This window comes from Molossus molossus, unplaced genomic scaffold (genome assembly GCF_014108415.1).
Source record: "Molossus molossus isolate mMolMol1 unplaced genomic scaffold, mMolMol1.p scaffold_m16_p_3, whole genome shotgun sequence".
Taxonomy (NCBI): domain Eukaryota; kingdom Metazoa; phylum Chordata; class Mammalia; order Chiroptera; family Molossidae; genus Molossus; species Molossus molossus.
In genome coordinates, this window is record NW_023425366.1 from 127,944,444 (window position 1) to 127,959,913 (window position 15,470).

The window sequence follows — 15,470 nt, forward strand, 5'->3', positions numbered from 1 at the left end:
GGATGAGGGTCTGGACCTCCAAGGCACCAGGCAGCGGGAACCATACTCTCGCGTAGCCTCCCCTGCTCCGCCCTCACTCCTCTTCCCCCGTGAGCGGCCCCAATAAATCACTTGAACAAAAATCTCACCTGGGCTCTATTTTTAGAAAACGACAGTCAAAGCATCAGGTTCTTCCCTGATCAATCGATCAGCAGCCTGTGCTGCGGACTGGCTGCCCAGCGTGGTGAGGGAGCGATGGAAGGCACAGGACCCGCCGCCAGGAGGCCCAGGAGCTGCGGTGGCACCAGGCGGGCTGCGCAGCCTCACTGAGTCTTAGCTTCCCCTCTGCACGGCGGCAACGACGCTGCCTCCACTGGAGGCTCCACATCGAAGCACTTGGAAAGCTACAAGGTGTGACTACAATGCTGGTAACTGTCAATAATGCAATCAGAACCCTGAGCATGAAGCACTCTGCCCCTCACTTTAACATGTATTTTAAAAATTGATTTGAGAGAGAGACATCAATGTGAGAGACAAACATAGATTGGTTGCCTCCTGCACACGCCCCAACTGGGGATCAAAGCCACACCCTGGGCATGCACCCTGACCAGGAATCGAACCAGTGACTTTCTGGTGCACAGGACAATGCTCAACCCCTGAGGCATACTGGCCAGGGCTCTGCTCCTCACTTTAAAGGAGCCCCAACTTTCCTCTCTTTCCCCCTGTAACAGGTTGACTTGTGTCCCCACAAAAAATACATTCAAGTTCTAACCCTAGCACTTGTAAATATTACCTTATTTGGAAATAGGGTCTTTGCCGATGCAATCAAGTTAAGATGGGGTCATATGAGGTAAGGGTGGGTCCCTAATCCACTAACCGGTGTCCTCACAAGAGGACATTTGGACACAGAGACATGCAGGACAGAACACCATGTAATTGGGAAGCCAAGATGGGGGACATCAGACTGATGGCGGCCACCAGAAACGGGGGGGGGGGGGGGCGCATTGGACCAGACTCCCTCAGAGCCTCCGGAAGGAACCAGCCTTGCCGACACCTGGGCTCAGACTTCTAGCTTCCAGAACACTTAGCGGACAGACAGCTGTCGGCAGGCCAGCCACTCTGTGGTATTTTGTTGGGCAGCTGTAGGGAATGAATATTCATAGGCATGCACTAGGGTTGCCTGAGAATCATCGGCTAGAGCATACATGCGATGAAGGGGGAAGGCTTTGACCTTGAATTTGAAGGAACATTGTATTGCACCAGATGGAACAAAGACTCCCCGAGGAAATGCCCGCAAGAGGCAATTTAGCTAAACCACAAAAGGGAATGAGCAAGGTGTGGGGTGTGTGCCAGGGACCTGGACTAAACGGTCACTAGCGTATTGTGTTGAAGGGTCAAACAGACCTACATGACCAAGTGTGTGACTCTGTGAGCCTTCTTCCTGATCTGTCACTACTGCTCCTCAGCTCAGTAGTTACTGAAGAAAATGTAAAGTTATTGCCTGTAAGTGCTTTGCACAGTGATTGATGCATTAAAAACTCCAAGGTCGGCTATTATATTATTATTATTAATGGAATAAGCTCTTGGAAGCATAAGGCTGAGACTCACAGCTTCATAAAATGAGCATAATAGACATTTCACAAGGCTGTTGTGAGTAACGAGAGATAACATGTACAGCTTTTTTAATCGAGATCACCGACGTGAAACACTGTGCAAGTTGAAGGTATATAATGCATGGATTTGATACACTTATAGACTAAAGTGGGATTGCTGCCATCCATCACGTCACATAATTATCACTTCTTTTGTGTTGTGGGAACCAAGGGTGGCCCTTGAGGACACCATGATAAGTAAGGTGTGGAGCACTGTGCCTTGGGTGAGCTCCGTCAACGCAGAAGGCCTTAACAGGGAGGCCCGCAGAAAGGTTCCATAAGGTATGCGAGCCTGTGTAGTTCCTGGAATGTGACGGTAGAGGGCAGAAGAGTCTCATGTTTTGCCCCTTCGAGCCAGGATGCTCAGTCAGCGGGGAAAACCAGGGGCCTTTGAACAGTGACTGCAGGCTTCTCCCAGAATCCCCAAGTATCCCAGTGGGAAGAAGTCAGCTGCTTGCCTTCCTTTTAGAGGAAAAAGCAATTCAACGGAATGCTCACGGGGTGTCGCGACCCTCAGTTTAAAACAGGGATTACATTTTACAGGGATATTTTTCAGGTAAGGCTCCCCCCAGCACAGGGCTCAACACAGCAGAGTGCTGAACCCTTCTGGGGCCTCCGAAACAGACCAATTTTTGCAAAATCAATTCCTTCTGTGGTCAAGTGTTAAGTAGGCACGATACCCCACTCGGCCAGCCAGTGCTGCTGCCACCCCTCAGCTCGGCGACCAGTGCTGCCCAGTGCGGCCAGGAACTTCTGGAATGGCCCATGAATGAGCCACAGGCACCAGGCCCTCTCCAGCCGCTGCCCCTCTCCAGCCGGCTGCAGTCTCCCTCCTTCTTCTTATGAAATATTTCAGAAGTTCCAAAAGTACGAGAATGGTGCACCAGGGACCAGTGTAGCCACCGGCAGGAGTGAGAGAGATTTCCAATACGTGGAAGGTCCCCAGGGAGGCACGCCGCACCCTCCTCCTCCCCGAGGTGTAACACTCCCTGGGAGTTTCTCATCAAGAATCTGTTCTCCCCCCTGGAAACCTGTGGGAATAGAACCCCGCATCCCTTGTCTGCTATCTTAGTAAAGGAATTAGAACTACACACTCCAAAGACGCAGAGAATGAGTGGGGAAGGGGAGGCGCAGCACCTCGGGTGCCGGAGCATCTCTGGGGTTGTCCACCGCAGGGAGGGGCATAATGCAGGAGGGGGAGCATGTCCCGCATGGGCTCCCACACGTCAGGGTGGAAACAGCCCCCCACCCACACACAGGGCCACCTACCAACAACGATGAGGACGTCCCTCTCGATGTGTGCCTGGATGTAGATGCGGCCGCGGCGCTCCGTGTGGTCTGTGCCGCAGAGGCTGGGCACGTTCATCACGCAGCGCTTGTGGACGTTCATCATGCAGGCTGCAGGGCAGACAGGGCAAGGCTCAGGTGGGCAGGGCTGATGCCTCAGGCCTCTTTCCCCACCCAAGCAGGCCGGGCCCCTGGAGCTTGGCTGAACAAGCCTGTCCACGGGATCACATCAGAGAGGTTTCTCCAACTACTCTCCCTGAGCCCTGAGGGTCAGAGGAGGCGGAGCTTGTCTGTCCTCCCAAAGGCTGAGGGTGCACCCTGCACACCCCCAGGGGCTCTGAGGCCAGTCACCAACTTCAACGCGGGCATCAGGTAACACGCGGAGGGAAGATGGGGAGGGAAATGTGTGTGGCAGGACTTGGCCAGCTTGGCAGCCCAGCAGCCCCACTCCGGCTCGGCTTCCCACCTGTGAAGATCAGCAGGCGTCCTGACCCGTAAGGGACACCTGATGTTTACGCATCCACAGCTAATGGGTGGAGCTCCCTGGAAAGGTCTGAGAAGGGAGCTGGGAGCAGGTCATGGTGAGTGCTCCACAGAGGGGGGGCTGGGGATGCACCTAGGCTGGCCCCCTCAGGGGAGCCCTTGGGCTCAGATGGCCCTTCAGAGTTGTCCAGAATCTCAATAAGAGAGCTGGACCTTTGCACCCGCTCCGCCAGCTTTGGCCTCGAACCACCCCCTGGGAGGGCACCATCTGGGGAGAGACCCCAGGGCTGCAGCTGTGGACCCACAGTGGTGGGGGGTACGGGCCCTGAAGAACCTCTGAGTGGAGCCCCCCATAACAGTCTTCATAACTAATTACAGGAAAATAAAGGTGGGTGCCGGTAAGAGGAGCAAAACGTCCCGGAGCTGGACCCGACTCACTGCTGGCTGTGCTCTGGGTCCTGGGCTCTCCGCCTGTGTCCCTGCGGCACCCTGTGAGTGCCTCCCTCGGGGCCACCCCCGATCTGCGTCCCCTGGCCTGTCTGGCCCTCCTCTTGCCTGTGTCTCTTGGCAGCCGAGCCCCTCTGCAGCTTCCCCATTTCCTCCTGCGCCTCGGGATGTGTCCACTGCCCTGCGTCGTCTGTCCGTGCCTGAGTGTTTCTGTCTCTCACACTCTTCTCCCCCATCCAAACTCTTCTCTGTCACTCTGCCTGGGGAGTGCCTCTCTGTCCTCTGTATCTCAGGACCCCTGAGTAGCTGAGTCCCCGCCCTCCACAGCCTAGCTCCCCAAGTCTCTCCTCTGCACAACCCTTCAGTCGCTTGCTTAATAAAGAGCAGCCCCGCCCCGCCACCTGGCCCGAGACTCAGCCTCTTCGCCCTGCCAGCAGAAACCCGTGGTGCCGGAGGGAGGCAGGTCTCCTCCAGCAGAGACGGCATAGGCCCTGCCCATCAGCAATGGAACCAGCTGCAGCGGCCGGTCTGTCCACACTTCCCAGTGTCCACACCCATGAACTGCCCCCTCCCACACTGACTGTGAGCCTTGCCCTGTGACTTGCTTTGATCCACAGGACTTGATCTCTTGGGACCTTGCAAATTCCGTGTGAGCAAGCCTGGGCGAGACCACTCCAGATGAAAGACATCCCCTTCACCCACACGACAGCCAGCCTTCTGACACATGGTTGAGGCCGTCCAGGCCAGACAGCCCCAGCCACTTACTAACCCACCGCACGTGCATGAGTAAGCCCAGCCCAGACCCAGAGGACGGCCTTCGAACATGGGTTAAATACACTGTGGCTATTTTAAGCCGCTACCTTTCGGGGTGAGAGGATCATTACTCAGCAACATACCAGCCCCCCCAGGACCTGGGAGAACACGCTGCAGACCTGGACCCGAAAGCATGAGGAAGCCTCCCGGCTGGCGAAGGGCCAGCGTACTTACTGTCACATTTCATCCCCTGGTGGATGAGTCCGTACAGCAGCGACCCACAGTGGTCACAAAACGTGGGGCTGGAGTATGTGTGGATCTTAAACTTGTGTTTGCTCCGCGGGTCCTAAGGCCAAGAGAAACAGACAAAAGAGGCCAGCGTCAGGTCGGCATGCCCACGTTCACGCCGCGCTGAGAGTCCCCGGAGAATGCACCAAGCACTGAACTTGGCCCCCAGCGCTCATCACCATTAGGTCGGGCACTGGAGCCCGTGCCCAGGCAGGGCGCCTGATGCATGGACGGTGAGTAGGAAGCTGTGCTCCCAGTCCAGCCCCAGCACACTCCCGGGCCTGCTGGTTCCTGCCTGCAGCAGCACTCCGAGACCAGAACAAAGTGGCAGACACAGTGGTTACACAGGCCCACTTGCTCCTGTTTCTGCTCCCCCACCCCCACACTCTAAGCAAGCTTCTGGAGTGACGGAAACCTAAGTCTGGGCACAAGGCCAGTTACTAGTCACCATCAACTACAGGACAGAGTTCAGTGTCCAATAAATAGCCCGCAGGGTATGGCAGGGACGGCCAGATTGCCACCAATACCCATTCCCTTCAGGAACAGAATCCTTGAGTTTTGGCGGAGATCACAGCTGCCCTGTCAGAGACCACGTTTCCCAGCCTCCCTTGCAGCTGGTGTGCCATGTAGCTCTGGCCACGGGGATGCGTGTGCTGTGGGGTCAGTTCCTTTATAAGAATGTATAAACACCCCGTGGCCCCTTTTCCCCTTCCCACAGCTGGAAGATGGTGAGAACTACAAGTGACCACTTTGGACCAAAACCAGGAGCCAAATGTTGAAAGGATACAACAATCCTACTAGCCTTGGACTTTGTCCCTTTGGAAAGACGCCTGAGGGAAAATCAACCTGTCTTGTTTAAGTCACTATACTTAAGGGCTATTTGTTACAGCACCTCATGCAGTTCTCTGACTGACAGACATCACAAGCATCATGCCGGGATTTTGCTCACCATATAGCCCAGGCTATCTATAGTACTTACACATAGGAGGAGCTCAGTAAGTATTTAAAGAGCACGAGTTAACATTTATTGAGCACCGACTCATGCCAGGAGCTATTTTCAGGAATTAACTGGTCATGAATTTACTTAACCCTATAATGTCTCTATGAAATACATTCCACTATGACCCCACTTCACAGATGAGGGAACCGAGAGACGGGAGGTGCAGGGACTAGCCCAGGGCTCCAGCCTCAGGAGCACAGCACGTCCCACGGGCCGGCAGGTGGTAAGAGGCCCCAGAGCTGCGGAGGCCGCGGTGGGGCTGCCATCATCACCGCTGACCCCTGAGAGGCTGCGCACCTGCTGCTTAGGAAACACGAGGAGTGAGCTAGCAGGACAGACGAGAGCCAGCCGAGGGAAAGGAAGGCCACCAGGCCAGTAGCCGGGGGAAGCTCATTGATTTTTTTAGAGAGAGCAAGGGAGAGAAAGAAATATCGATCGGCCTCCTCCTGCACACCCCCCACCCCAGGGGATCGAGCCTGCCACCCGGGCATGTGCCCTGACGGGAATGGAACGGGGACCTCTCAGTTCAGGGGAGGACGCTCAGTCCACTGAGCCGCACGGGCCAGCGTGGGAAGTTTGTTTCTTTACGGTTTATGTAGAGGCCGTTGGGCCCTCCACCCTCACTCCCTCGCCTCAGGAGAATGCATGCACCTCCCACCCACCAGCCCAGTCCTCGGACCAGCCGGACCAAGCAACCCCTGATCAATTCTGCCCCCACTTCTTGCCACCTAAAAGCTGGAAATGATGCCACAGTGGGGTCCTCGTGACGCCACAATCCTCAAGGAGACTCCTGAGGGAGCCTGTCCACGCCGCCCCCGACCAGAGCCACCTCTGAGACGGGCAGGTCTGCACCGTGAGAGGTCCCACGGACCCTGGACAGGGCACTGGCAGAAAGGTGAGGTTTGGCTCAAACATCTCGCATGTTTAGGGCTGGGATGCAGGCAGCCAGGAGAAGGCAGCCCCACGGCGCCGGTGGCCTTTTTTACAGCAGGCTCCAAGGAGCAGAGGGGTAAAGACAAAGGTCACACAACCTCGGGTGCAGCTCCTAGTTCCATTCCTTCTGGACCTGCCGTCCTGCCCCCAATTCCATCGGACTCCCGTGTCCTCCCAAAATTGTCCTCTGCACTTCAGCAGACCCAGGCAGGCACGGCGCCTGCAGTGAGGGTGGAGGGGTTGATATTTACGAACACCGGGGTTCAGGCGCTGCCCACTGGCCAGTCAGAATGGGGCAGAGGGCCCAGCTGCAGGTCATCGCAAGGTCAGGTGCGGAGGGGCTGGGGGGAGGGTGGGGGGAGGGATGAGAAGGACGCTCAGTGGGTCCAGTGGCTATTTAGCAATTGGTGTGAAAACATTTCAATATTTTTACAACTGGCACCGTAGTGCCAATGGATACAGGTTAAACATCAGCTCAGTCTTGAACCAAAACACATCTCCTTCCCAGCGTCCGAGGCCGTAGCTATTGACCTGCCCTGGGATGACCCCGGGGATCCATGTAGCCTCTAGGTCAGAACGCTCCCTACAGTCTTGTTTCAATCCCATTCAAAGATGAGTGCCCGCCCGGCCGGCCCCGGCCCCTCCCCCGCAGCCCCCTGCAAGGCCCTCTGCCGCCTGCCTGCTGCGTCGTGGCCTGGACCTCTCGTGCTCAGAGGACAATCGGGTCCACACTTACAAGCAAGCTGGCACACAGGCTACGTTCGGCCTATGTGTTTCGTAAACGTTTGAATTAATTGATTTGAAAAGATTTAACATGTCAGTTTGAAAAACCACAAGCAGTGACAACACTGAACGCACACGGCTGTGGGCTGAGCAGCGGCTGTGCCCTCGGACGAGGGCTACACTGTCCGCTGTCTGCTGTCCCCCCTTCTCACACCACGCCTGCCTCCCTCTTTGCCTTCCCCGCCCGCCCCGCAGCAGTCTGGGTTTGCGAGTCTGCCAGACACCCCACCCGTTCTCCCTCCAGTGCATGGCTGGGCCCAACCACTCGTGAGCACGTTTCTGAGCTCCTGATGAGCTCACTGGGCTCAGGACCAAGGCTGAAACTACGGTGCTCTACAGCGGGGTCGCCACCTGGTCTCCAGCCCCCAGGAAGCCACAGATCCTGCAGTGATTCCTGTCCCCCCATTTTGTGTGGCTCAGCCCCCTCCCCCCATGCGTTGTCCTTGGCAAGACGATTTCCCTGTTTCCTTCCACTTCTGATCCTGCCTCAGGAGACTGATGAATGACAACAAAATGGTAGTCAGCCCTGGCCGGTTCAGCTTAGTGCTTGGAGCGGCAGCCCTCGGACCTGTGAATCTCGGGTTCGATTCCGGTCAAGGGCACAGACCTCGGTTGGGGTTCATCCCCGGCCCTGGTCGGGTCGTGCGGAAGGCAACCAGTCAATGTGGCTCTATCACATCAATGTTTCTCTCTGTCTCTCTATCCCCTTCCCTCCCTCCCACGCTGTCTGATGATAAATGGAAAATATCCCCAGGTGAGGAATAAAGAAAAAGATAATCAACCATTGTGACTGTTCCTGTCACCATGAACTGAGCACAGACTGTCTTCTGCCAGGCACTGTGCTGGGGTGCCATGTCATGGTATCAAATCCTCACGCTGGCCAATGAGGGACAGGATTATTATTCTGGTTTGCCAGATGAACCGCTGAGGCTTAGAAAAGTAAACTGTCGCCCTGGCCGGTTTGGCTCAGCGGTAAGAGCGTCGGCCTGCAGTCCAGAGAGACCGGGTTCGGTTCCCGCTAAGGGCACATATCTCGGTTGCATTTTGTCCCCGGCCCTGGTTGGGTCGTGTGGATGGCAACCACTCGATGTGTCCCTTTCACGTGATGTTTCTCTCTCTCTCTCTCCCTCCCACTCTATCTGAACAAAAGAAAATGAAAAAATGTCCTCGAGTGAGGATAAAAATTAATTAATTAATTAATTAATAAAAGAAAAGTAAACTGTCCACAGTCACAAAGCAAGAAAATGGGAGAGAAGACTGGAATCCAAGTTTGTTAGGCTCCAGAGATGGGGGCAGCTGCTGAGAATATCTAAGTGTCACCTGGCTGCCTCCCTGTCCCTCTGCCTCCCCACAGGGTCCCCTACCTGACAGACGGTTACAGATAATGACAACCTTCATCTCGCACAAATGCAGCACCAGCCAGTGACTGGCCACGTGGGGTCCCCTATGCACCCCAAAACCAGAGTCTCCACTGTGATCACCCAGTCCCCAGGACCGAAACAGGCAGATCCCAGCTGAGCATCGCAGTTCACCACCTGAGTCCAGGCACACGCAGCTAAGAAGGAAGGAAGGACAGACCAGAAACAGTCAAAAAACCTCTAAACCTCTAAGTCAAAACCTAAAATAGCCACCCTCGGTCTGCATGGGCTGTGGACTGCGCTCACAGGTGGGCTGAGTCTGGCTGAGCAGAGGCAAAGCTGCAGGAATACGGAAGCTGAGCTGAAAGCACCCCAACAGCATCAGTGGGGGGAGGAAACGAAGCAGCCTGTAAATTCAGGCTGTGACATCCCCAGCTATTTGCAGGCCACAGAAGCCCCCAAGGTCCTCTTCCCGGGAGGCGGGCAGGCGAGGGGGAGAGATCCCTGCCGGAAGTATCTCAGAGCAGGGTGTAGGTTACAGGCACAGGCTCCCAAGTCACCTGCCGATGACTTGACCTCCGAGTCTCTGGTTCCTCGTTCATAAAATGGAGATGGAAAACAGTAGCTCTGTCCTACACAGAAGTACACGCTCTTGATTTTATTATTCCAAAGAGAAAAAATAACCATGTGGACACTCTCCAAGCTTCAGTCATGAGCCATCATAATTTTGCACAACTATGTGCTACCTCTAATATGATTTACTTGGCACTTTGCTTTAACTCAACATGCCATTTGTACTTAAATAAAACTTTTATTTTATTTTATTTTTCTTTACTGATTCTAGAAAGAAAGGAAGGGAGAAGGAGGGAGATAGAAACATCGATGAGAGAGAACACTGATTGGCTGCCTCCTACATGCCTGCACTGGGGATCGGACCCACAACCTGGGCATGTGCCCTGACCGGGAATCGAACCGGTGACCTCTTGGTGCATGGGTTGATGCTCAACCACTGAGCCACACCAGCTGGGCTTAAATAAAACTATTTTAAAACAAAGAGTGTAAACTTGGGGAATCAATGTGCAAATTATGTTTTTTCTACTACACCTTAAAATGAAATAGACAATGCTTAAAATGAAAGTTTAGCGTTCACCCCAACAGTCTTGTTGAGAAACGGTGGTGGGCAGGCCAACCTCATGAGAACAACTTGGCACCATTTATCTCTCAACATCACAGGTGGTTTTCCCTGGGGACCCAGTCATCCCACTTCTGGGAACGTATGCCGGAGGTCAGCCCTGCTACAGAGGAAGCGGTGTGTGTGCACAGGTGGTCCTTGAAGCAGTGGTTTCGAACAAGCTAAGTGTGGTGAGCAGGGGGGTTGCTTCCCACAGTGGAGCAGCCCCACAATGGAACAGTCCTCAGTCATAAAGAACAGGGACGCTTTCTGCACTAATGTGGAAGAATCTCAGGGGTGTATTTTTAAGTGAAACTGAAAAAGGCCAAAGAAACCCAAGCGGCAGGAGAGTGCAGGCCGTATGCCAGCATCCTCCGGGAGAAGCGAGGAGGGATGCAAAGCGCAGTTCAGTTCCCGCACCCGCAGACGCTGCAGGAGAGCACCTGTGAGGCCGGAGGGAGCACGCTCCCAGGGAGTACACATGCCTCTGTGCAGATCAGACGTCAAGTAGCACATTTCACTGTTTTTCTGGGTCCCATGAAAATCCCCAGGAGGCACCACCACACTGGGAAACAACAGTACCGCCATGCCCCAGAGTACAGACAAAAAGGCAAAAATTCCCAAGAGACGAGGAAGCAGGGTCGCCTTAACAGGGACCGTGTGGACAGAGATTCTGTGAACTAAAGTGGGTATAATGTTAGGAGCTGTAATTACATTGGGACTTGGTAACAATCTTTCATTTTGTTCCTAGAGAGACTAGAACTGACAACCCTGTAGTGTATGTGCCTGGTAACAGTTTGCTCCAGCATTTGATACACCACGCCTTCTTCTGGTCCTCACCCCTTCGGCAAGGGTCTAGGTACTGAGTTTGAAGGACACGCGTCAGACACTGCAGTAGAATTTCCTGGGGTCAGATCTATGCCGCAGTCCACGTCCAGGTCAGGGTGAATCAACAGCAATGCTCAGCTTGAACACCCAGCTCCAGCAGGCACTAGTTTTTCGACTCTGGGGCAAGTCATTTAACCCTTTTAATTTTAGTTTCTTTATCTGAAAATGGGATGGTGATAATAATAGTACCCAGTGCCTGAGATGAAGAGAGTCTCAGTGAGTCACCGTGTGGAAACTGCCTCGTCGTCACTGGTGGAAACGAACACTCAATACATATTCAGTGTTTTCACGACATGTCGGTCCACAGCCTTTGTCCACCTTGAAATGCAAGTAAGTTTGTGTCTTTCTAAATGATTGGTAACAAATTTTCTACATTTCCCCCTTTTCTTTCATGTCTGTTTCTGCTGCTTCATTTAGAAAGTCCTCCCCAGTAACTTCTTCATTCTTTCACAGTTTCAGTTTTTACACTGAATTCATTATTTCCCTTGCAATTCATTTTAGCAAGAGCTCAGAGGAAAGACCTTTACCTTGTTTTCCTAGTGTGTAGTCAGTTGTAACAAAAAATGTATGGAATGTTCTCCCTGCTTATTTGAAATGTCTCTTATCATACACTAATTTCTCATGCATCCTTGTTCATTTTCAATTTTCTCTTATGCTCCACTGATCTGTCTCTCTATTCCTGCCTCAGTACCATACTATTTAAACATATCATAGGTTTATAATATCATCTAGAAACATGTATTTTATACCCACCCACCTCTCTGCCAGCATTACTGTCTGCTTTCAAAACTTCCATGGTTATTCTCACCCACATATCCTTCCATAATACATTGGAAATGCCAACCCTACTCATTGTTCCTTCTAGAAAAATCCCCACCTAAAGCACCAGCTCAGTGGACAGCAGGGCATCTGATCTCGTGCTGAATGGAACAAGGTCTGGTCAGCGATGTGCAATTTATAAAGGAAGAACTGGGCCAATCAGAATTCAGAACAAGGAACTGTGTGGTGCTGGGGCTGAGCTAAGGGGGTGAGTGGGTGTGTGAGTGTGTAACAGAGCCAGGGCCGGCAGCCCAGAGCAGAGAGATGGGGAGAGGGACAGAGACAGAGATAGAGATAGGAGACAGAGACAGACAGAGAGACAGGGACAGGGAGATGATCACCTTCAGAGTCTTCCTTTATGTCCTTCTAGAAAACAGTTTTTTCCTAAATGCTTCTTAGTTGCCATTAATGTTAAGCCCTTTCTGGGATATGTTATTTCAGCCAGTGACCTCAGTTAATTAACTGGGTCAGAGGTTCTGAACTGGTCACGCCACACACCTCCCCCCTCCAGCACACATGCAAATCTCACAGAGATGTGTTTCCGGGCCCCTGGCGGGCCCCCCAGCAGTGGGAGCCACAGGTCTACGGGGCGCTGCCCCTCAGAGTATTCACTCCAGTGAAGAGCTCAGAACTGGCAACACTGAGCCAGCTCTCGTGAAGGCTGGGGCTGAGTCCCGCCACCCAGCCTGCTGGGCACCGCCTGGCCCCCGCAGGCATCCGAGTCTGTAACTCCCCGGTCCGACTCCGACTAGCATAGCCAAGGGAGACTGGAGCCCAGACTGCTGTGTCCGTTCACTGAGCCTCCGAGGGCAGTGTAGAACCCCTCAGGCAGAAGGGGGGTCCTCGTTCTCACGGCAAATAGGAGCTGCCTTCCGGAAGGCCCTGTGCGTGCACAAGCCAGCCCACTCCAAGTGGACCAAGGCCTCAAGCACTGGCCCTGCACACTCAGCCCCAGTCGGATGCCTGGCCCTCAGGGTATGAGACGTCACATCCCCTCCAGCAGGTGAGGCCTGGACTGGCCAGGTGACCTTGACCTGGTACAGGATTCAGCGCACCACAGACAGGTGTCAGTCAGGTACAGAAGATGAGGCTCTGGATTCCAATGCCTGGACCCTGCGGCCATGCGCCGAACCTCCCCATACTTGCTTCCTCTTCTGTTAACTAGTGAGAATGATACTGACTCCCTGGGACTGCTATGGTGCCTGACTTACGGAAAACCTTTACAACGGCCGCCTGGCACGGAGCTGGCGCTCAGCTCTCGTTATTAATTACAAAGTACTGCTGAGCAGAGCATCCCTATGTCTACTGAGTTGTAATTTTTCCCAATAAACCCCAGAGATGTTCCCACTTCTTGAAGCGCAGCCTGGATTTTCTGTGCCAATTCCCTCCACTAAGCAATGAGCCATTCATCTGTTTATCCATTTATTCACCAAATACTGATCAAGCACCCGGCATGAGTCAGGTGCCAGATGAGCAGAATCGGACAAGGTCTGCCAGCCTAGTTGGGAGGAGACTGTAATAAAGCACAAACAAATGTAAACTTTGAAGTGCCAGAAAGGAGATGTTTCAGGGCACAGAGAGTTCACAGCGAGGGATTGCACTGGACAGAGAGGTCCAGGAGTCCTCCTTGCAGAGGTGAAGTTTGAGCTAAGATCTGAAGGATGCGGGGGCAGAACCGGGGCCGAAGCTTCCAGGCTGGGGCTGTGTGTGCAATTCAGCTGCCTGGGGTCCTGCTTCGAGCCAAGTGGACCTGGTTGACAACACCCCCACTCCACCCACCCACCCACTTCCCCCCACCTGCCTGGCTCCCAGCTCTGCCTCAGCCCCCATTCCCTGTCCCCAGCTCAGACCCCTCAGCCAGGAGACCCTAGCCCCCATGGGAGATGGTTTAGCAGAGAGCTCATAAGCCAGACTTTACAGCCAGACAGTCCAGATGCAATCCCGCCTGCTGCCTCCCTTCATGCAGCCTTGAGCAGGTTACCTACGCCGTCTGGGCCTCGGTTTTCTCACCGAAAATGAAGACCAGAACTGTCATGTGGCAAGACGCTGCAGAGGAGCAGCCTGCACTACAAGGCCAGGGCTACATGGGACTGATCCCAACTCAAGGGTTTCCTAGCTGTGTGACTTGGGCAGGTTACCTAACCTCTCTGTGCTTCAGTTTCCTCATCTTTAAAGTAAAAATAGTAATAGCACTAAATCCTCATAGGATTATGAGAATTTAATGAGTTAATATTTGTAAAGGGTTCAGCACAGTGCTACACAAGTGTTTGCTGAATATAATAAATGTTTCTGCTTTCTAGATTTGCAAAGATTAATGCAATCATGATTATACTGTGTTTCGCACAGTGACTGACATGTAGTATGCACCTGACAAGTGTTAACTGAAAGTGAAAACTGCATCTGTGATCTTGGGCAAGTCATCTTCTATGCTCTGGTCTCAGTTCCCCCTTCAGAAAACAAAGGGGTTGAGCTGGGCATTCCCCAGGGGGCTTTCAAGTTCTCTGACAACCTAGGTGGTCCAGGCTATTCACCCAGTGGCCCCACCTCTTCCTGTGAAGGCCACCATGTGAATTTGTTGAACCCACAGCAGTGGGTTCAAGAAGCAGTCACGGGCAACGGTTCACACCCTCGTGTTATGAACGAACCCTGGGCACACACAAAGCAAGCACACACACCCTCTCCCCTGGGCACCCCGCCTTTCTCCGCAGCAGCCAGCTGAGCGACCAGAGACGTGGTCTGAGCACCCCTCTCTCCCTGCTGAGTGGGGGTCGCTGTCGGCTTGATTTCTGGGTGCAGAGCACAGTGCCCAGCGTCCTGACAGCTCCCTCCGCACAGAGGCCCTCATACACCCGAGTCTCATTTCAGAAGAGCAGAAAGAACCTTCGTGCAGAAGGACGTGCAGAAAGCTGAGGGCCACCATCAGCGCCCGGGACTCTGGACGCCACCAGCTCATGCAGGTTCTGATGCCAACGATCCTGACCCCTAGACACAAGATCCATAGCGACAAGGGGCCTCGCGCAGGAAGATGAGTTCTGTGCATGTCCACGTCACCCTGCACCAAGAACAGCACTGGGACACTGCTCTGCTCAGCAGGACGACTGAGAAGCTATCGTGTGCCATGCGCTGTCCACGCTGTCAGTGTGACGTGATCAAACAGCAGACCGGACCCACCTTTAGGGAGCTATCATTGCAGTGGGGGACAATAAAAATGGTAACTATTGTTACAGTAACAGCTGACACAGGCCAGGCACTGTGCTAAGAGCTTTACATATAATTAACTCACTTGACCTTCATTGAAATAGGTTTATTATTATTGTCGTTTCACAGAGGAGAAAGCTGGGGCACAGAGAACTTAAGTTGCCCAAGGTCACACAGCTAGTGATTGGCATCCAAAATCTGGGCTGTCACCATCACACCCTGTGATGTGTGACACAGAGAGGAGGTGCCTGGTGCTACAGGAGAGCAAAGTGGAGGGGCTGGCCTGGTCAGAGAGGTCAGGGAGGACTTCCCAGAGGAGGTGAGGCTGGACATGCAGCCCAGAGGGTGAGTAGGAGGGATCCAGGGTTCTGAACCCGGGTTGCACACTGAAATCTACTGGGAAGCTTGGTATCAGCCAGAGATCCTGATTT

General features: G+C 53.6%; 1 protein-coding gene across 3 annotated transcripts in view; it reads right to left on the minus strand.

The window, feature by feature from the left end:
* PRKCB (protein kinase C beta) overlaps positions 1-15,470 on the minus strand; it is a 295,883-nt gene that overhangs the window by 132,386 nt on the left and 148,027 nt on the right. For all 3 annotated transcript variants that reach the window (XR_004961595.1, XM_036278529.1, XM_036278528.1), the window contains exons 4-5: positions 4,836-4,947; positions 2,901-3,029 (exon numbers count right to left, since the gene is read on the minus strand). Coding sequence is in view for 2 of the 3 variants with exons in the window: in XM_036278529.1 (XP_036134422.1) it covers positions 2,901-3,029; positions 4,836-4,947 (241 nt within the window). In the remaining variant the exon portion in view is untranslated. The remainder of the gene's footprint in view (positions 1-2,900; positions 3,030-4,835; positions 4,948-15,470) is intronic.